The 17,023-nt window shown below is 37.8% G+C and overlaps 1 protein-coding gene across 1 annotated transcript; it reads right to left on the reverse strand.

Moving 5' to 3' along the window:
* Positions 1-8,085: 8,085 nt before the first annotated feature.
* Positions 8,086-14,530, reverse strand: LOC128708462 (heat shock 70 kDa protein 4). The gene is made up of 6 exons (XM_053803440.1): positions 14,424-14,530; positions 11,122-11,793; positions 10,214-11,060; positions 9,455-9,547; positions 8,958-9,059; positions 8,086-8,814 (listed from the first exon to the last, which is right to left on the reverse strand). Exons 1-6 carry the CDS (start codon positions 14,528-14,530, stop codon positions 8,086-8,088), a joined length of 2,550 nt encoding a protein of 849 aa, XP_053659415.1.
* Positions 14,531-17,023: the final 2,493 nt, after the last annotated feature.

The raw sequence follows: 17,023 nt of genomic DNA on the forward strand, positions 1-17,023 counted from the left end.
GGTTTCGTTCTATCCAGACGAATTACATTTAACTTTAACTTTTAATCTAACTTGTACATAGAACAATCGCTCGCAATTATAAGGGATTTATCACAAAACTTACCGAAAACAATAAATTGTTGCAAAAGTAAAGTCACTTCGTTGTAAATCCTTGTCACCTTCACTCTATTCTTCCGTCGATATCAATCTTGTGCTAAGTATTCGGTACAGTTTCTTTCACACGTTTAAGCACAGGCCGGTGGCACCAACCAAACCTTTCACCGAATGTAATACTAGGTCATCGAAACAGTTAAAACAAAACAAAAATGGTATAAATATTCTATTATCTACGGTATTAAACATAAACAAAACAAGAGACTACAGACACTAATTCTTTTTTGCGTTAGTCACAACATTGTAGTATTATTTGTTTCGTATCAACAAACTTTAGTAAGCAGAACACTTTCTTTATAATCAACCATACACACGCACACAATAAGTTGCTAATTAATAATCACTCTCTCTTTATTGTAATATCAATTGATGCGATTAGATTGATTGCATATCCAACACGTGGTCAGGATTCGATTTAAGTGCACGATCACCAGATCCGATCGACACTCGAATCAAACATAAATTTCACTGCATTGTTGCCTCGATAGTTTTTGCACAAATTGTGCATTTTTTTTTTTTAACTCAACCTAATCATAGACCGCATCTTTACACTGCACTTTTTACTTCAATTTCCCGGTTTGTGGAATACCTACATCGGCGTACTGCTGTATACACCTTTGCCGTAAAATTACAAACACCATGTTACACACTCGAAGCATTCGATTTTCAACAAATTTTCATCACCATTTCACCACACTGACACAGTTTCAAAGATTGCACTTGTTTGCTTTACTTATCGGAAAACACCTGACTCATGTCCTCACGCCGCAATGGCTTGAATTAAAATCAGCGATCGTTCACGAAAACGGCCTAAACCTACTCAGGTCCGACTAAACCCAGTCCCGAGTCCCCTCCACAGTGTAGTTAATATGGTTGTTTCTCCCTTCTGCTTGCCACGGGTGTTGATATTTTGAGCGAGTTGCTGATCTCGTCGTAGCTACTCTCTCGTGGATTGAATTTTGGTGTTTGTTTCCTTTTTTTGTGCCATGAACGTTACCGATTTTAAAGTTTAGATTGTTTTTGCTAGTTGATTAACATTTTGGAAAGCACCAAAAAACATATATACCGTACAGCCACGATCGCTCGAAACTAAATATGATCTATTGGAAACTCAAGACACGTAGGAAATGCTTCTTCCGTTGCTTACTCTTTAGTACATTAAACTAACTATCAACTGTTAAATTGATTGCAATAGTCTGTATAACAATATTAGTTTCATTAGAAATAAATAACCCAAATGGGAGATCCCATTAACTGAATTGATTCCATTAACTGAGGGATCACAGATAACTGAAGCAGTATGAAAATATACTATAACAATGCTCTCATCGTGAATATATGTGTAACACGAGTAGAAGTTTTTATTCTCATTAACTTCAAACCGATCAGAAGGAAGGAAACATATACACCGATCAAGTACAAAACGTAAATTTATTTTATATTTTATGCTTGCATGTTACGCGGGGTGATACTTTCCGGAGCAAGGTTTTTTTAGTAACACTAATAACCATCCAGAACCAACGTACGCGTAACGGTAAACTAGTACCCCAGAAACCTACAATCACGTCTATACAACTAGCCGCACAACATCATAGTTCAAAGTCATCAACATAACGCTCTGTTCTTCATTTTACGGTCCACCGCGCAGTGCTGCTTCGTCTTATAGGCACTTTTGGGGCATCAATTACGTCCTTTAACCAATCATGACTTTACAAGTATGTGTGTCTTACATTGCATAATTAATGTAATGCTTCGTACAATAATCAAAGCAATTTTGCACTGTACCCAAATGCTGCACCAAGTGTGGCGTTGATTTGCAGTGCCCATTTCATTTTTAGAGTTTGCAAGGTACACGAATAATCGTTTAATACGCAAATTCGTTATATTTCCAAAACAAAGAAAATAAATCCTAATGACATGCATTTTAGATTAGTGCTCAACACATATGTAAATTGGCCTCACTAACGCGCTATTTACCGTTTCACTATTTCTACTTTTGCAATTCCATCACATGGCGTAACTTTTTGTTTTCAATATTTGTAATACGTGGTTTGTACTAAAAATATAGAACAAACGTCATATAAAAATTATAGATCAATTTCCATTTGCCGCATTCGCTACTTCTTCACTATTCGCTACATTTACGTCGCCATTCCCGCCCGCATCCCTGTGTCTTCATGATGATGTTTCTTATAATACAGCTCAGTATTACATTCTGTGCATATTCCCATTGATTCAATTGATAACAGAACAAAAAAACGATTTTTTGAAGCAGAGATTATGCCAGTTGGACCCTGAATCATTTCATTTACGTACGATTGTTACTCAGTAGTAGCGGATCAGCTACGGATTTGCGCCGTACCCGGGACATTAATGTGTTGCAAATAACGGGATTATAAATTACCGAACATGTTTGTTCACATTTTTCCAGCTGGTGGATTCTACGCAAATGGACAACCAAGCTGGATTCCAATAGATAATATGAGCTGCAAATGTTGCATTTGTAGCAAGCACGAATTTGCTTATCCTGAGCGCTGTTTGGAGGTTTTGTTACAATGTGTGTAGACTGTACAGTGCTGTTACCACTAAACTGGCTGTTACGCATATATTCTGTATGATTACTGCGAATGTTGTTGTTTGGTGCACCGTTGCTCTGTTGAGTAGACAAGGAAATTGTAAAAGGTCTTTGACCGATAGTTGATGTGTTTACTGTTCTTGGTATAATGGCCCCATAATTGTTTCCATAGTGGGTACTGTTAGCGATCGGTTGGGTTCGACTGTTATTTTGCGAAGTTGGAACGAGTGACCGTTGGACAGTTCCCACATTGTTAGGCGTTGGATATGGACTAATGGTATTACAATTATAGTTATTGAACGGCATCATCATCCTGGGATTAGGAACTGTCTGCACTCTAAGTCCTTGTGGAAGTACGGGCAAAACTGGGTATGGCATCAAAGCTGGGACATCCGGTAGCGGTTCAATGCTGCGGATGAATTGATTATTATTAAGCATTGCAAACTGTGCTTTTTCCGCAGGTTCATCAAACAAATTCGACGATACACGAATGAAGGTGCTGTGACGACGTTTTTTTATGGCACCAGGCGAAGTTGCATTGTTCACTCTGTTTCTGCTTTCATCTAGTTGGTTGGCGGTGGCCACAACACAAGAAGCAGTTTGTGAGTCAGTTGTCGATGTTAGTTGCTGTCCTGCAGTCATCGGAACGTTGGTGCTTGTTCCTGGTAGATTTACCGTCGATGCGCTGGCAACATGTTGAGATTCATTGGGGCGTGTGGCAAAAAAGTTTGTCAAAGGCATAGGAGACTGTTGTCCTTGCGACGTCGAAGTGTTGCTGCTTGGTCCTGCTTGACTCACCGACGATGCGGTATTAACAATTCGAGATTCGTTAGGAAGTATTACGGAGGATATATTTTCCAAAGGTATCGAAGTGCATAGACCACCTTGCAATGGCAAAATAGGTAGCGTACTATTGACCTCCTGCGAAAAAGCTCTCTGTCTACCTGGTGATGAAACATTTACTCCAGGTTGAGATGTAACTGTGCCGGGTAGTTGTTTTGTATGCTGTGATGGCATCGATGAGTTTTCCACCATTACCATTTGCAAGGACTGTGGCTGTTGATTTGTTTCCTGTGGCGCTGTTCGTTCTATCATATATGCGGGTATATTTTGTTCAATAGTTGAGACAGTATCGGGCACCTGTGAAACAGGGATGGTAGCAACAGGCAGATTAGGAATGATGTTATCCGGACTTTTATGCAGGAGACTAGTTTTAGTTCGTTTCGCGTTGTCTTCTGAGCCGCAAAGCTGTACATCATCGTTTGAGGATTTCTTAGATCCAATATGTATTTTATCTTTATCCTTGGCCATTTTTGTGGGCTGTGTCTGGTTAGTAGCATTTTGCCTTTTAGTAGACTCAGGCGGATTGTTTTTCGAGGAAGATTGTTTTTCTAAACCGTCACCCGTGGGCTTTGTCGTAGCGCGCTGTTGCTGTCCAGTTGGGACCGCTGGAGGTGATTTTAGATTTTCCTGGCTATGGGATTTATGCGTCACGCGGGACTTCTCTTTACTAGATATCTTTTTCGAAGACGACTGTGAGGCGATATCTTTATCTTTAACCTTTACGGAACTATTCTTATTCTTCTTTGTTTTATCTGTCTCCGAGTTAGCGTTTACGGACAGTTTGAGTTGTGTATTGCCATTGTTCAACGCAGTTTGGTGAACTGATGGAGATGATTCTGTTTTTTTATTATGGGATTTACGCGACCCATCCGATGACTTCTTCACTGAGATTTTTGGATCACTAACAGGCTGAATATCTGTAAGTTTCGATTGATTACAATCCACCGTTTGTGCTTTATTTAATGACGCTGACAGGGATGTACTTGGTCTAGCTGCATCATTCTTTTGGAAATAGTGCTGGTTGTTAAGAATGTTTTGTTTATGTTTTAGGTACTGCATCATTTGTTGCTCGAGCGCTAGTGTCTCTTGAAAACACGGCAAACAAATATTGGTGGTGCAACTATCACGATTGGTAACCTAGAAAATAAAAAAAAAAATAAACTACCCATATTCCCAGTCGCACAGGCTTTTCCTAGGGCACGCCGATCAGCGCAAACTAGGAATTCTTAGATGCTTCGCAAACTAAGAAGACGATACGTACCTGTATATTGAATACCTTCAGCACTTTTTCTTCTAATGCTTTTATCGAATAGATGTCCAACAGTTGGTTAACAGAACCATCATGTAGACACAGTCGACAACAAAACGTGTACAGTTTTTTCGGCATTTTGATGAATTATTTTGCTTATAAAATATCCAATGCCGCCAAGCCCGGAACACGGCACTATTTGACAGCCGTTGCTATTTCTGTTGCTTGTCCGTGCAACTAGAGCCGAAGAGGAGGTCATACCAGGACGACCAAAATGACAACTGATTTTTCGCATTTGACATGCTAGCGTAAAAGTAACTTCCTACCCAAAATGGATATAAACGAGGTGTATTCATGTGTACAGTCTTTTCCCGAGTTACGCGAATAATGCGTGCCAGAGACATTCGCGTAACTCGAATTCCGTTTATATAATATCGTTGTTCAGTATTCAGTGCGGTCACTTCTTCTTTTCACGTTACGAAGCACAATGATGATTTTTTTTTTACATTTATTTCGACAATTAGAGTAAATTTTTACCAAAATTAATGTTTTTAATATCAAAATGTAACGTATCTTTGGGAAATTTTGAAATTTGACAAATACAAACTTTAATTCCACATACAAAATTACACGAATGGTCAAAATTTTGGGATTCGCGAGATTGTTTCTTCTACAAATAAGTAACATCAACACAAAGTAGGCGTAATAGGTGTGCACAATTTAAAACTCGTTTACGCCTAAAGTTAGGCATTTTATACACCACCCAGGACACATCTACAAAAAATTCGATCTTGTATAGAGACATCTAGTGTTTGATTCCATACAAATACACCTTTTAATTCACCATTGCAGCATCAACAGCTGGTTTGGGTTTGTAAATTTAAACACAACATGGGTTTGTATAGTAATAGTGTCGGGTAAAACTGATTCTCACTCATCAACATGAATGAATGTTTCAATTGAATTAATTAATCTGAATCACTATTTCAAAGATACTGAAACCTAGATTCGTGATTCTCTTCAGAAAATTAATAAGATTTTAGGGTTTTCTTTATTACTTTGGTTTCTTTAATACGATTTTTTACCCTTAGGCAACGCAAAGTGCGACCTGCCGAACTTTAAACTAAAATATGTACTACAAAAAAAAAAAATCGATTGATTAACGCAATCAAATGCTGACAGGGCTTAAATTTATTTCATTTGTGCACAAACTCTTACTTCAGAAGCAAGAGAAAAAAATCATGTTTCTAGAGAAATTTATAAATCTATGTGGATTCATGATTCTTTTGACAGGAATCTTTGATTCCACATTTGAATGGCTCCTCTCCAAAGATTCGCACAACACTAGTTTGTGATAAAGAAATTTAAAATATTTTTTTAACTTTCACTAAACTCAAGCATACACTTTTGGTTGAAGGTTACAGTTCAGAAAAACACTTCTATACAAATTTGATTCTTACCTGCACAAGTAGAATTTAGTTGGTTGAGCGGTTCTTCAAAACTAGCAACTCCAAAACTTGTACATCTATGAGAATTCTATGATTTATTTAAACAGCTTTTTAACTTGCCTTGCGTGCACCTATGGTTATCAAGGATTCCGATAAACGTAATAAATGTTTTGTTAGATGACCATAAGCCATGTTAGGTTCACAAAATGTGTAAACGATCACCTCGACTGTTGATTTGTATATCTTACACGCACATAATTAACTTTACCATTTGAAATGATAACTCATTAAATGGGCAGCCTGGTAGTGTATTTGGTACCGGTGCCGGACCCGTTCCCTCGTAGCAAAGGCTATCCGACTACGAGGTCAAATAAGTCGAGAGCCGTTTTGTTGACAAAAAAGGAAAACACGATCAACAATTTAGTTCATAATTCAAAATTTATTATTTTTCCTCGTATGCTCATGTCATTAACATTTATGTTTAATGTCTGACGGTGCCAATGTTATGCCAGTTCATGCCATTAATAGCGTTAATGTGTTGGGTGCTTTCCGTTACCAATTTATCATTCAAATGATCATGCAAAACATCATGTTGATAGTAATAAAACCTTAGAAACATTCACAAGGCATATACCTCCTTTGCTTGTCTTTCTTTTTTCCTCTACTCTGGCTGCTTTCGAAACGGAACGCATTCAATGTTATTTTATAAGAACATCTAGCTATCGACTTATTTTTCCCCGTAGCCGGATAGTCAGTCCTTGCTACGGGGGATTGGTCCGGTCCGTTTGTGTGAAGACCGGTGCCGCTACCATCATGCCACCGGGCCGCCCCATGCGTTTGCTGTTGAATTTAAATGTGTTTTTCTTCACTAGCGTTGTACCACACCGATCCTACATTTCAAACTTCTAACATCATACATCGTTCATGTAATATTCGTTGCAGTCCATCTTCGAATAAGCATTCATTTTACAAGAATTAATGGGAAACTAATAACTTCTTTGCTCGTTTTCGTAAGGGTATTTTCTGATCTTTACATGATTTATTTGATAATAACAACAGCAAATAAAGGAAGCTAGTGATTGCTATTTTCACATTCGTTATCAGTGTGGAAAAGGCTGCTTACATGCCTGCTTTAGTAATTTTCACTGAAAATGGTAAGGGAACAGCTACATAAAAAAAAATCAAATAAAAGTCCTAAACATTGCTTCAACCAGTTTTACATGTTCAACTCACATAGGCAGTATTTGTGTTTGCTCAACTCTTCCCATTTTGGGAATATTTATATAGCCTGTACCAGAGTTAAGTAATGATCACCATGCCGTGTATATTGTGGATTTAACGCACAAATCGAAGATAATCGCAGAATGTAATGCTTGTGTCTATTGACAAAGACAAAGAGCAATGTAAGCATAGTTTAGCATGGATGAGTTATTGTGTTACGAATGCTATCTCATTTAAATTATTTTACTATCCTGCTAGTTCATGATCTGTTAATGTATAAATCCATCTTCTGTATGTGACAAGCTTATCATAAACATGTTCAAATTAAACTATAGTGCATTTTTATGATCATAGCATGGTCTAACTATTCCTCCGCAATAAATTAAACGACTCAACTCATTCTCTTATCGCAATGTCAATTGTAACAAAGATGCCAATGATCGAGAGGAAGTGTGTAAAGGACATATCATTTCTGAACAGAAATACGGGATTTTATCATTAGGCTAGCGTTTTGGATGTGCTACAAGCTGTAAATAAGGACTCTGCTCTGCTTCTGCTGCTGTAAACTAAACGCTGTATGAAACAATATGACAAATCTATTCCACATCCATGGAATCCTCTGTCGTTTGCTTCTGTGTGTTAGAATCTTGATTATCACTCCCTGTAGCTTTTTGTTGCGAATCCTGCCCAGCACTATTGTTACCCGTTCCCGCTGAACTGTTCTGTTGATTCTGGTCTGCTGGTGGAGTCGGGGGCTTCGGTTTTGGTCTGTTCAAAACTGAGTTCGTGCATGTCGTTAGCGTTTGCGTTTCATGGCGAATATCTGCAAGCTTGACCGGAGGATCTTCAGTTTTCCTTACGATTACCAACTTCGATCGGGCTTCTTCGTACCATTTCTGTGCCTTTTGTGCAGCCTCGGTAATATTAATCATTTCTGTTTCCGTAAGATGTTCATATCTAGGGTCTTTCGCACGATACTGTTCTACTGCTTTCAAAGCTTGCTGAACAGCATGCCCAAGTTCTGTAAATGCCTGTTCCTGGCCACTATACTCTTCGCAACGGTTCCGAACCGGTTCAATCTTAGCGCGCATTTTCTCTAACCGCGCTTTGTATACTCCTTTTTCGCAAGATTCGCCTTCTTCGTACAGCCAATTCTCAGTTTCCTCCAGTTCGCGACAAATTGCGGCAGCATCTTGAGGATCGATGAAAGCATTCAAGGAGCCATCTTCTTGAATTTTTTCACGTACTTCATATACCTGCTCCTCCAGTGCATTTCGGGCATCAATGCGCTCTTTCTCTTGACGATCGTTTGCAATCATTTTTACCTGAAACACGAAAGTTAACAAAATTATGCAAATATATTATGTACGAAATGGCCATTGCGAGTCCATGTCCATATCAAAAACGGGATCCAGGAAAGCATGAACACATGCAACCAATATAATTCTGTATAAAAACAACTACGCACCTCTTCTTCGAAGAATTTGGACAAATCGGCATGAACAAATCCATGCGTTTTTGAATCAATCGTCAATTCCACTTGTTTAGTAGTTACTTTTTTCTTCTTGTCCTGTAAATAGAGATTTTTATTTAAACCGATTAATTTTTTTTTTATAATCATAGTTAAGATAAAGAAGAACAGAACATTGATGAATCGTGTAATACACTATTAATTACTAATGAGCATATATCAAGCGTATGAAGAAAGAACATCATGAATAACACTAAGGTGCATTTTAATTCTTCTTCATACTGTCCACAATGACCTTGTGTCAGAAAGGATATCGAGCTAAATTTGTTTGTAATTTATTACAAGTACAAATATCTTGATGATAGGTTTCTCTTTTCTTGTAGGTTTCTGTACGTAAATAGTGAAATTAAGTGTGTGTTTCCGGCATGAAACGCAAAATTCATGTTATCTTTGACAACAAGTTTATATAGAAGCATATCAAAGGTAGCACATACCGATGTGAACCATCTGGTGACACGTTGCGTCCAACCCTCTCCACTACTATCGTTGGGTTTAGAGTCCTTTTTAGGATGCTCATCATCGCTACCCTACAAGAACACGGTAAATTGCCAGGATCAAAGCATAAGTTAGCCAAACAGAGGCAAAGAGAAAGAGAGAGAAAGACATACAGAATGAGAGAAGTCAGTTGGTTCAGAAAATTTTTTAAAATCTACAGACTAGAAAACGAACGAAAATTTTTATATAACATCATGATCTTGCTAAAATCCCATACAAACACAATACTGTGTTTTAATGTTGTAAGTGACATTTAACAAGACAACAGCCAGCACAATTTCGAGTTCCTCCATCCGTTTTGCATTATGCACGAGAGCAATACATCTCAATTTGACAGTGTTTTATTGTTTTAACATATTCATATTCACAACAGGCAAAACGCATTTCATTACAGAAACACACACACACATATATCTCAACAGCATGAAGGATTGAACTATATGAAGCAGATAGCAACATTAAAAAACAATATAAAGTATTATCATTTGTTTGCTTGAAACCAAGACAATTTTACTTTCTAATCTCCCCTTCTGGTTGAGATTAATATAATTCATATAAAAAAATCAACAGTTGGAAACACGATTCGGAACACCTGATCGTTAAAAACTACTAAGTGACATATAATTTATGACACGAATGAGATGCGTTATAAATGAAATTTTCTTATTATATTCCACAATATCATTATAGAGACTTACCTCTTGGATATCCATGGGTTCTCCAACCTTGCCAGATTCGTCACCTTGTGGTGATGCTGCATTTTGGGTTGCATCACCGCTTTTCTGTTGATCACCATTGGTGGCTGGAGTTGGTGATGCTGGTTCTTCACTTTCCTTGCGCTCGTACATCGTTGCACTTAATATAGTAACGATTCCATTATGGTTAATGCGAACCTTTACTTTTACTTCCTGCGGTTCGCCATTCGTATCGGGTTTAATGCCTTTCAAATGGTACGAACCAATAAATGCATCAGGATAGGGTGCACTATTTGGTTCGTAATGCAAATTAATCGTCAACGGTTCTTTACGATGGACGGTCAACAATCGTGTAAACGGTGATGCATGATACTGGTCGAATACCTTCATCTCATGAGCACCATCTGCATCCGTCCAGGATATCAGCACTGGATAGGCCTGCACATCCGTGCAGGTGAAATCACGCACGCGCATTGCAGGCGACATGATAGCACATTGCAAGGCCGCCCCACGAGACACAGCTTCATCCTGATTTAAAGTAGTACTAGCAGACTTGCCGAAAATTTGTTCAATGAGCTGCTTGATAGCTGGAATGCGGCTGCTACCTCCCACAATTTCTACCGAATGAATTTCCTCTGCCGTTAGTTTTGAATCCGTAAGCAGCTTACGCATCGTTGATTCGATTCGTCCGAACAAATGACTCGAAAGCTCTTCCATCTCCGAACGTTGCATTGATGAATGGACATCTGTTTCGTTCATGAAGCATTCGATGTTTAATGGTAGCTTTGTGCTGTTGGCAGACATATTTTTCTTCAATTTTTCGACCTCCGCCATCAGACGTAGAAAGGCTCTAAAAGTGAAAACATAATTAGGAAATTGACAACTTACAAGAAGAAAAATCATACACGTACCTCTTGTTAGACGAAGCATCTATCTTATATTTCGTTTGGAACTCCTTGTTAAAATGCGTTGCCAACACTAGATCGAAATCCCGGCCACCAACAGAATCTGAACAGCTGGCCAACATTTTTAGCGAGCCCTTATGAAACGCACATGCTGACACCTGTAAAGATGCATGACCGCAATCGACGAATATAACGTTACGTGGTTTTTCTTCCGGCATAGGCAAATCCTGTTTATAAAAGCCGTAACTTAGAGCCGTGGCCGTAGTTTCATTCATGAGTCGCAACACATTGAGGCCAGAAATATTGGCCGCATCAAGAAGGGCTTGACGTTGAGCGTTAGTAAAGTACGACGGTACGGTGACGACACAGTCATTAATTTGTGCTTTTAGCTCTTTAAATGCGTCATCTTTAAGTTTGGTGAACAACATCGCCGTGATCTGCTCCGGAGTAAAAACGTGCTCCTCGTCTAGGTAGTTCACTCGTATTCCGATACCACCGTCCGGTAATGCCTCCGTCCGGTACGGAAGACTACGAAGCTCATCCTGCACATAAGGGTCGTTGAATTTTCGCCCAAGCAATCCCTTAAAGTTGCCGATCGTGTTGTTCATGTTTGTTACTTGTTGATTCTTGGCGGCAACACCAAGCACGCGGTTGCGTCCTACGAATGCCACACAAGCTCTAAAAATATATACAGAGATAGGTGTGCGATTAAATATTTTTGAATAACTACTAACACATCTGGAAACGCATGAGATTCTTACACATGACTAATACATTGATTTATGCTATGTTTTGACGTAATAAATTTAGACATACATTAGATAGATAGATACATAATTTAAAAAAAATCAATTGCAATGATTCAACACGCACATTTCGTTGTCGGTGATCCACCTAATCGTATTGTTCGTTTTATTGTTCACCCAATTTAATGCAAATGATAAAAGTCATCTCTGTAACACAGCCATTCAAATCCTGTTTTGAATACATGCTCCTCTCCCTCTATGACACTGCCAATCATAAACAAATATTCGTCAACTCTACCAACTCTACACAGTAACAACAACATTCATTGAAGAATGATCATGATAGTTTAAACCGTAATACTATTAGTGTTGGATATGCAAAATCTAAAAAATCGTCTTTATTGTATAATTTTGAGATGTTAGTTATGGAACCTTATATACTGGCTGCCAAGATCAACAGCAAATGAAATAACATCACCGCACAATGTACATCTGTACATTCCAAAAATGGAACGTTTGCTCCAAAAACAGGTATGGTATAGTGTAGGCAATGTGACATGAGGCGTATGTTTTTTTTTTTTTTGTTTTTTGTATGGCACGACTAGTGGCAACTGATAGGTCCGTCTCAGTCTTTCTTAAAAAACAACGGTAAGGGATTCACATTAGTGCGCTTATAAATATGAGATTTGTGAGTAATCGCACGCGAAAATAACACACCACGCACACCCCCACTAAATAAATCTACACCTATTAAAAACGGCTTTTTTTTCAGCGTCATTACAGGTCTCTTACTAGAAGATGACCACCACAGGTTTCATAAACAACACATTCAAAGCATGTAGGGCGAAACAAATAGGGCGCCAAAGGAAATGCTAGTATGTTCGTGCTTTAGAGTGGGGCGGTTCTGAAAACACACCGTATGTCATGTAATGCAATACAGAACAACATTGCAGCAGCTTCGACCAGCGATGTCAACGCTTCTGCCCTAAACTGGAGAATGAAGTAATAAATCGCTGTCACCGCTTGTTTTCATCAGGTGATCAGGTGTAGGTCAGACGATAAGGGTAAAAAAATAGGATAAAACTGAAGTTTTACCAAAAGGGATCTGAAACATACATCAATTTCCAATATTCGAAACATCTATAAAACATTTCATTGTTGGTTCATTAAATTAAGAATCAAGAAATTTCAAAAGATAGTAGTGATCTCATGCGTAAAACATGAAGATAATATCATCATCAATATCTTCAGACGATATCAGTACAGTACTGGCTGATGAACTAACAGGATAAAATCAATCGCTGTTAAAGTATTGTATTTCACTGGTTTGTGAAACATATGATGAAATCTGCATTTTTATATTCCAAGGTTCGATTTTGGAGAGCTGATATTGTACTTACAACTTATATTACTTACGTTGTACTTATATGACAACAACAAATTTCGAACCATGAAGCTAGCACCATTCAATACGTTGACTGACCTTCAAACAGTTGTATCCATTTAAGGTATATCGCTTCGAATGATGCTACTGCGCTAACAAGCTGCTGTCACTTGTTTAGCAGCAGGACATTTTACAAGCACGATTTTTTACACACATAGAAACGCAACCAACACCAAATATGATTCATATAAAGTTAAGTTTTTATCTTTAAAATATATGCTCATTCATAAATGTGTGCTAAATCAATCAGCAATAATGGAGGCAGCTAAATGATTCAGCAAATCAATTTAGTTCGAAATTTATTACACCTCCTGGTTAAGTATGGAACTTAAAATATGAAATCATTTAGAATTTATGAAGAATAATTTTTAAAATATACTTCGCACAGCTCTGATAAACAAGCCTTATCGCACAGTGTCACAGTTCCCAGAAAACAACTTACGCATAGAAAGGAGAATAACTACTAGACCTGCGAGTCAAGACTCTTCCTAAAACAAAATACGTTGCTAAGCTAAGCTAATGAAATGGAATACAGCGTGTTGTGCATGTTTAAAATACGTTTATCTCTGTCAGTGGTACAATCTTACCGGCGTGCGTATCATCCGATTAATTATATAGCCTAACTCTCTGTACCTTCCTTGAGATGACCCCGAATGCATTATAGGGAGGAATGTGGACGATAGAGAAAACCATATTTTTTTGTTTACAATTAGCTAGTGCAGATCTTTTTTGTTTCCAAATGTTCCAGAAACGACGAGAAATCGATAATAGTACGAGAACATTCTCGAACATTTTGAGGTTATGTTGTGCTCAGCGCTTGGAACTGTCAAACTGTTCGAGAAACTAGATTTTACCGAATGGATAATTCAGGAACATGTTATCCATAACTCTTAATGTCGCAGATATACAAAATCGAGACAAATCAAAGCCAAGAGACAATAGAAACATGTTAAACTTTATATAATCCTCCACGCTACATCAGAAGCGTGTGCACGGCGTATAATGCAAAACACACACATTCCCATATTCCACATGTACCAAGCGGTGCTCTTTGCGTGGAAGTTCGAGGGTATGGAATATTTTTTCCCCCTTGCACATTATTCCAATTTCCTACTTACGGTGTAGCTCGCAAACTGTAGTCATTTGCGATGGTTTCGATTCCTCCGGCCTTGGCAACAGCCACATAGCAGGATTCGTTTCCGAAGTCAATTCCAATCACTGACATTTTACAGCCTTGCTTGGTTCTTCTTGGTTAATATTCCTGGAACGGTACCAGGCGGTTTTGGCCACACGAGGAAATCGGTCAAACGCTATCGCACGCTATTTCACAGCTCTACAGAGAATACGTTCTCCACTCAAAATCGTTTATTAGTTGCAAACTGAAAACAATGATTATTCGATTCACTGTTATTTTCACACTCGCTGCACACTTTGCTGCCTACTTCAATTCACTCGGAAAGCGATTTTGTCACAGAGAACTTGATCGGGTACGCACACTTCGCCTTCCTAACTTTCATAGGAAAATGACAGGCACAACTCACACACACTCACACACAAACTGAACGAACTGCGTTCCCTAGCGGCAAACTCTACCTCATTTTAACCCTCAATATTGCAAACCAGAAATAACTGAAAAAAATTACCCTGTCACTGGCAACCAGAGAAAAATACCCTATTTTTTGAGGGCTTACAACTTTTGTGAACGAAATCCAATATCGATGTATTTTTGGGATTAAAATTAATTAAACTCTTCTAGTTTACACGGCTATTAACAAAACGGCTCTACTCAAATCCGTTATTATGTTATAGCTCTTCAAAGATGACATGATTATTTTCAATAAAATGACAAAATATCAAAAATATTTTAGTTGAGTTCTTTATAAAATTTACACAACAATGTACTTTTGATAGTTAGTAGAGGTGTGTATCACGGGTCTAAAGTAAATTTTTCAGAGTGTTACTAAAATTAAAATGATATAGGAGCTTAAGTTTGAATTAAAATCGTTAAATAAATCCCATCTTCATTATTGTACGCATTCCCAATATAAAAAATAACGCACAAAACATCAAATTCACATTGTTTTCAGACTTGGAAGTAATTATATGTAACCAAATTGTTAAAATAACTCAATAAACTTTTATAAAAAAATACCAAGTCACTGAACGGTTGTGATTCAAATTTAAAATAATATAAATTTTTATTTACTTTCACAAAAATTCAAAAAAAATTATCCGGGGTAAAATTTAGACTATGCCCGACACAGCTTCAAAAGCTATCAAAAGCATTTTGTTGTAGAAATAGTATACAATACATAAATAATTATTTTTGACGTTTATTTTTTTTTCGAAAAAAATTATATCAATTTAAATTGCAAACGGTTTTGAGTCGAGGAGATATATCACTACCAATGTAATTTAGAAAAGTAAATTAATTCTTCTTATTATTTTTTCAACGATATTGTATTACGTTTTCTAAAGTTATAAACCTACAAACTTTCTGGCTACTCGTGTAGCCCGGCAGGCAAGAATTTAAATTCATAGGGGTATTGGAAAAAAAATAATCTAAAAACAGTAATTAAACAAATTTTTAAAACTCCTCACATACAATGAGAATTGTCGTGTATTTCATATATATTCCATGTTTTGAATAGCTACGATTCATAGAAAAAAAGTTATAAGCGAATACATAAACGCCTTGGCTAGCCGTGAAGCGTTTTGCCAGGAATAGGGTGAAACGCGGTGTGCGATTTAAGAGTATCGCATGATAAATGTGGCCTGAATAACATAATATCAGCAGATCTTGAAGAAATAATAGGTTTCTTACAATAAATCGGTTTGAATGTAATGACATTTACACGTAATTGTTTAAAATATATTTTTTATCAAATCGAGCATCATTCTATCTTACTTACATCCTTATCAGGCGCTACAACTGCTTCGCGTTCTTGACTTTACGGGCTGGGGCCGTAACTCGGGAAAAGACTGAATACGGAAAAGGATTACTATTCCGTGGACGTGGCGTGGACAAAACTCGTGTGACATCACTGTACTAGTCTCGTCAGCGTCTCTCATTATGAAGGAGTGATCCTTTGGACTTGTGATTCGACGTATGTTGTAATATCGACAATTGTCGATCGAATATTACTTGAACATATTCATCTTACCATGTACTAATGAATCAGTTGAGGGGTAATATAAAGTTAACAACCCAGAATAAGCATAACCCATTATTACTTTATCATTAACAAAATGGTTTAATTGATGCCTCATCAGACATTTTTGATCTTATTATACCGATTAACAACGAATCTCAGGGGCGTCCCGGTGGCATGATGGTAGCGGGGCTGGTCTTCACACGAACGGACCGGACCAAAATCCCATCCAGGCCAATCCCCCGTAGCAAGGACTGACTATCCGGCTACGTGGTAAAATAAGTCGATACGGCCAGGCCGTTCTAACGAAAAAAAAAACAACGAATCTAGGACGCTGCAGTTTACCCGCCGGAATACCCGATCCTTCCGTCACTTACAGTCCGCCAGAAGGATGATATTATGAGATTCCGAAAGGCTAGTACTATTTCTACCGCGTTCACCCGAAATCAAGAGCTTCCTAATGGTGAGAGCATTTCTAGTATAGATCACTTTGAAGTATATGACTTCATATCAAAACGCTACGTCCCAAATTTCCTTCTTACACGATTACTGCTGAAATCTAAGCA

This window comes from Anopheles marshallii, chromosome 2 (genome assembly GCF_943734725.1).
Source record: "Anopheles marshallii chromosome 2, idAnoMarsDA_429_01, whole genome shotgun sequence".
NCBI classification, from domain to species: Eukaryota; Metazoa; Arthropoda; class Insecta; order Diptera; family Culicidae; genus Anopheles; species Anopheles marshallii.

Bases quoted from the DNA above. Each gene is read 5' to 3' on its own strand.
- LOC128708462 (XM_053803440.1), bottom strand. From the start codon at position 14,530: ATGTCAGTGATTGGAATTGACTTCGGAAACGAATCCTGCTATGTGGCT. The intron at 11,794-14,423 runs GTAAGTAGGAAA...ATATATTTTTAG, and splicing joins TACAGTTTGCGAGCTACACC to AGCTTGTGTGGCATTCGTAG. The intron at 9,548-10,213 runs GTAAGTCTCTAT...GTGTTCTTGTAG, and splicing joins AACCCATGGATATCCAAGAG to GGTAGCGATGATGAGCATCC.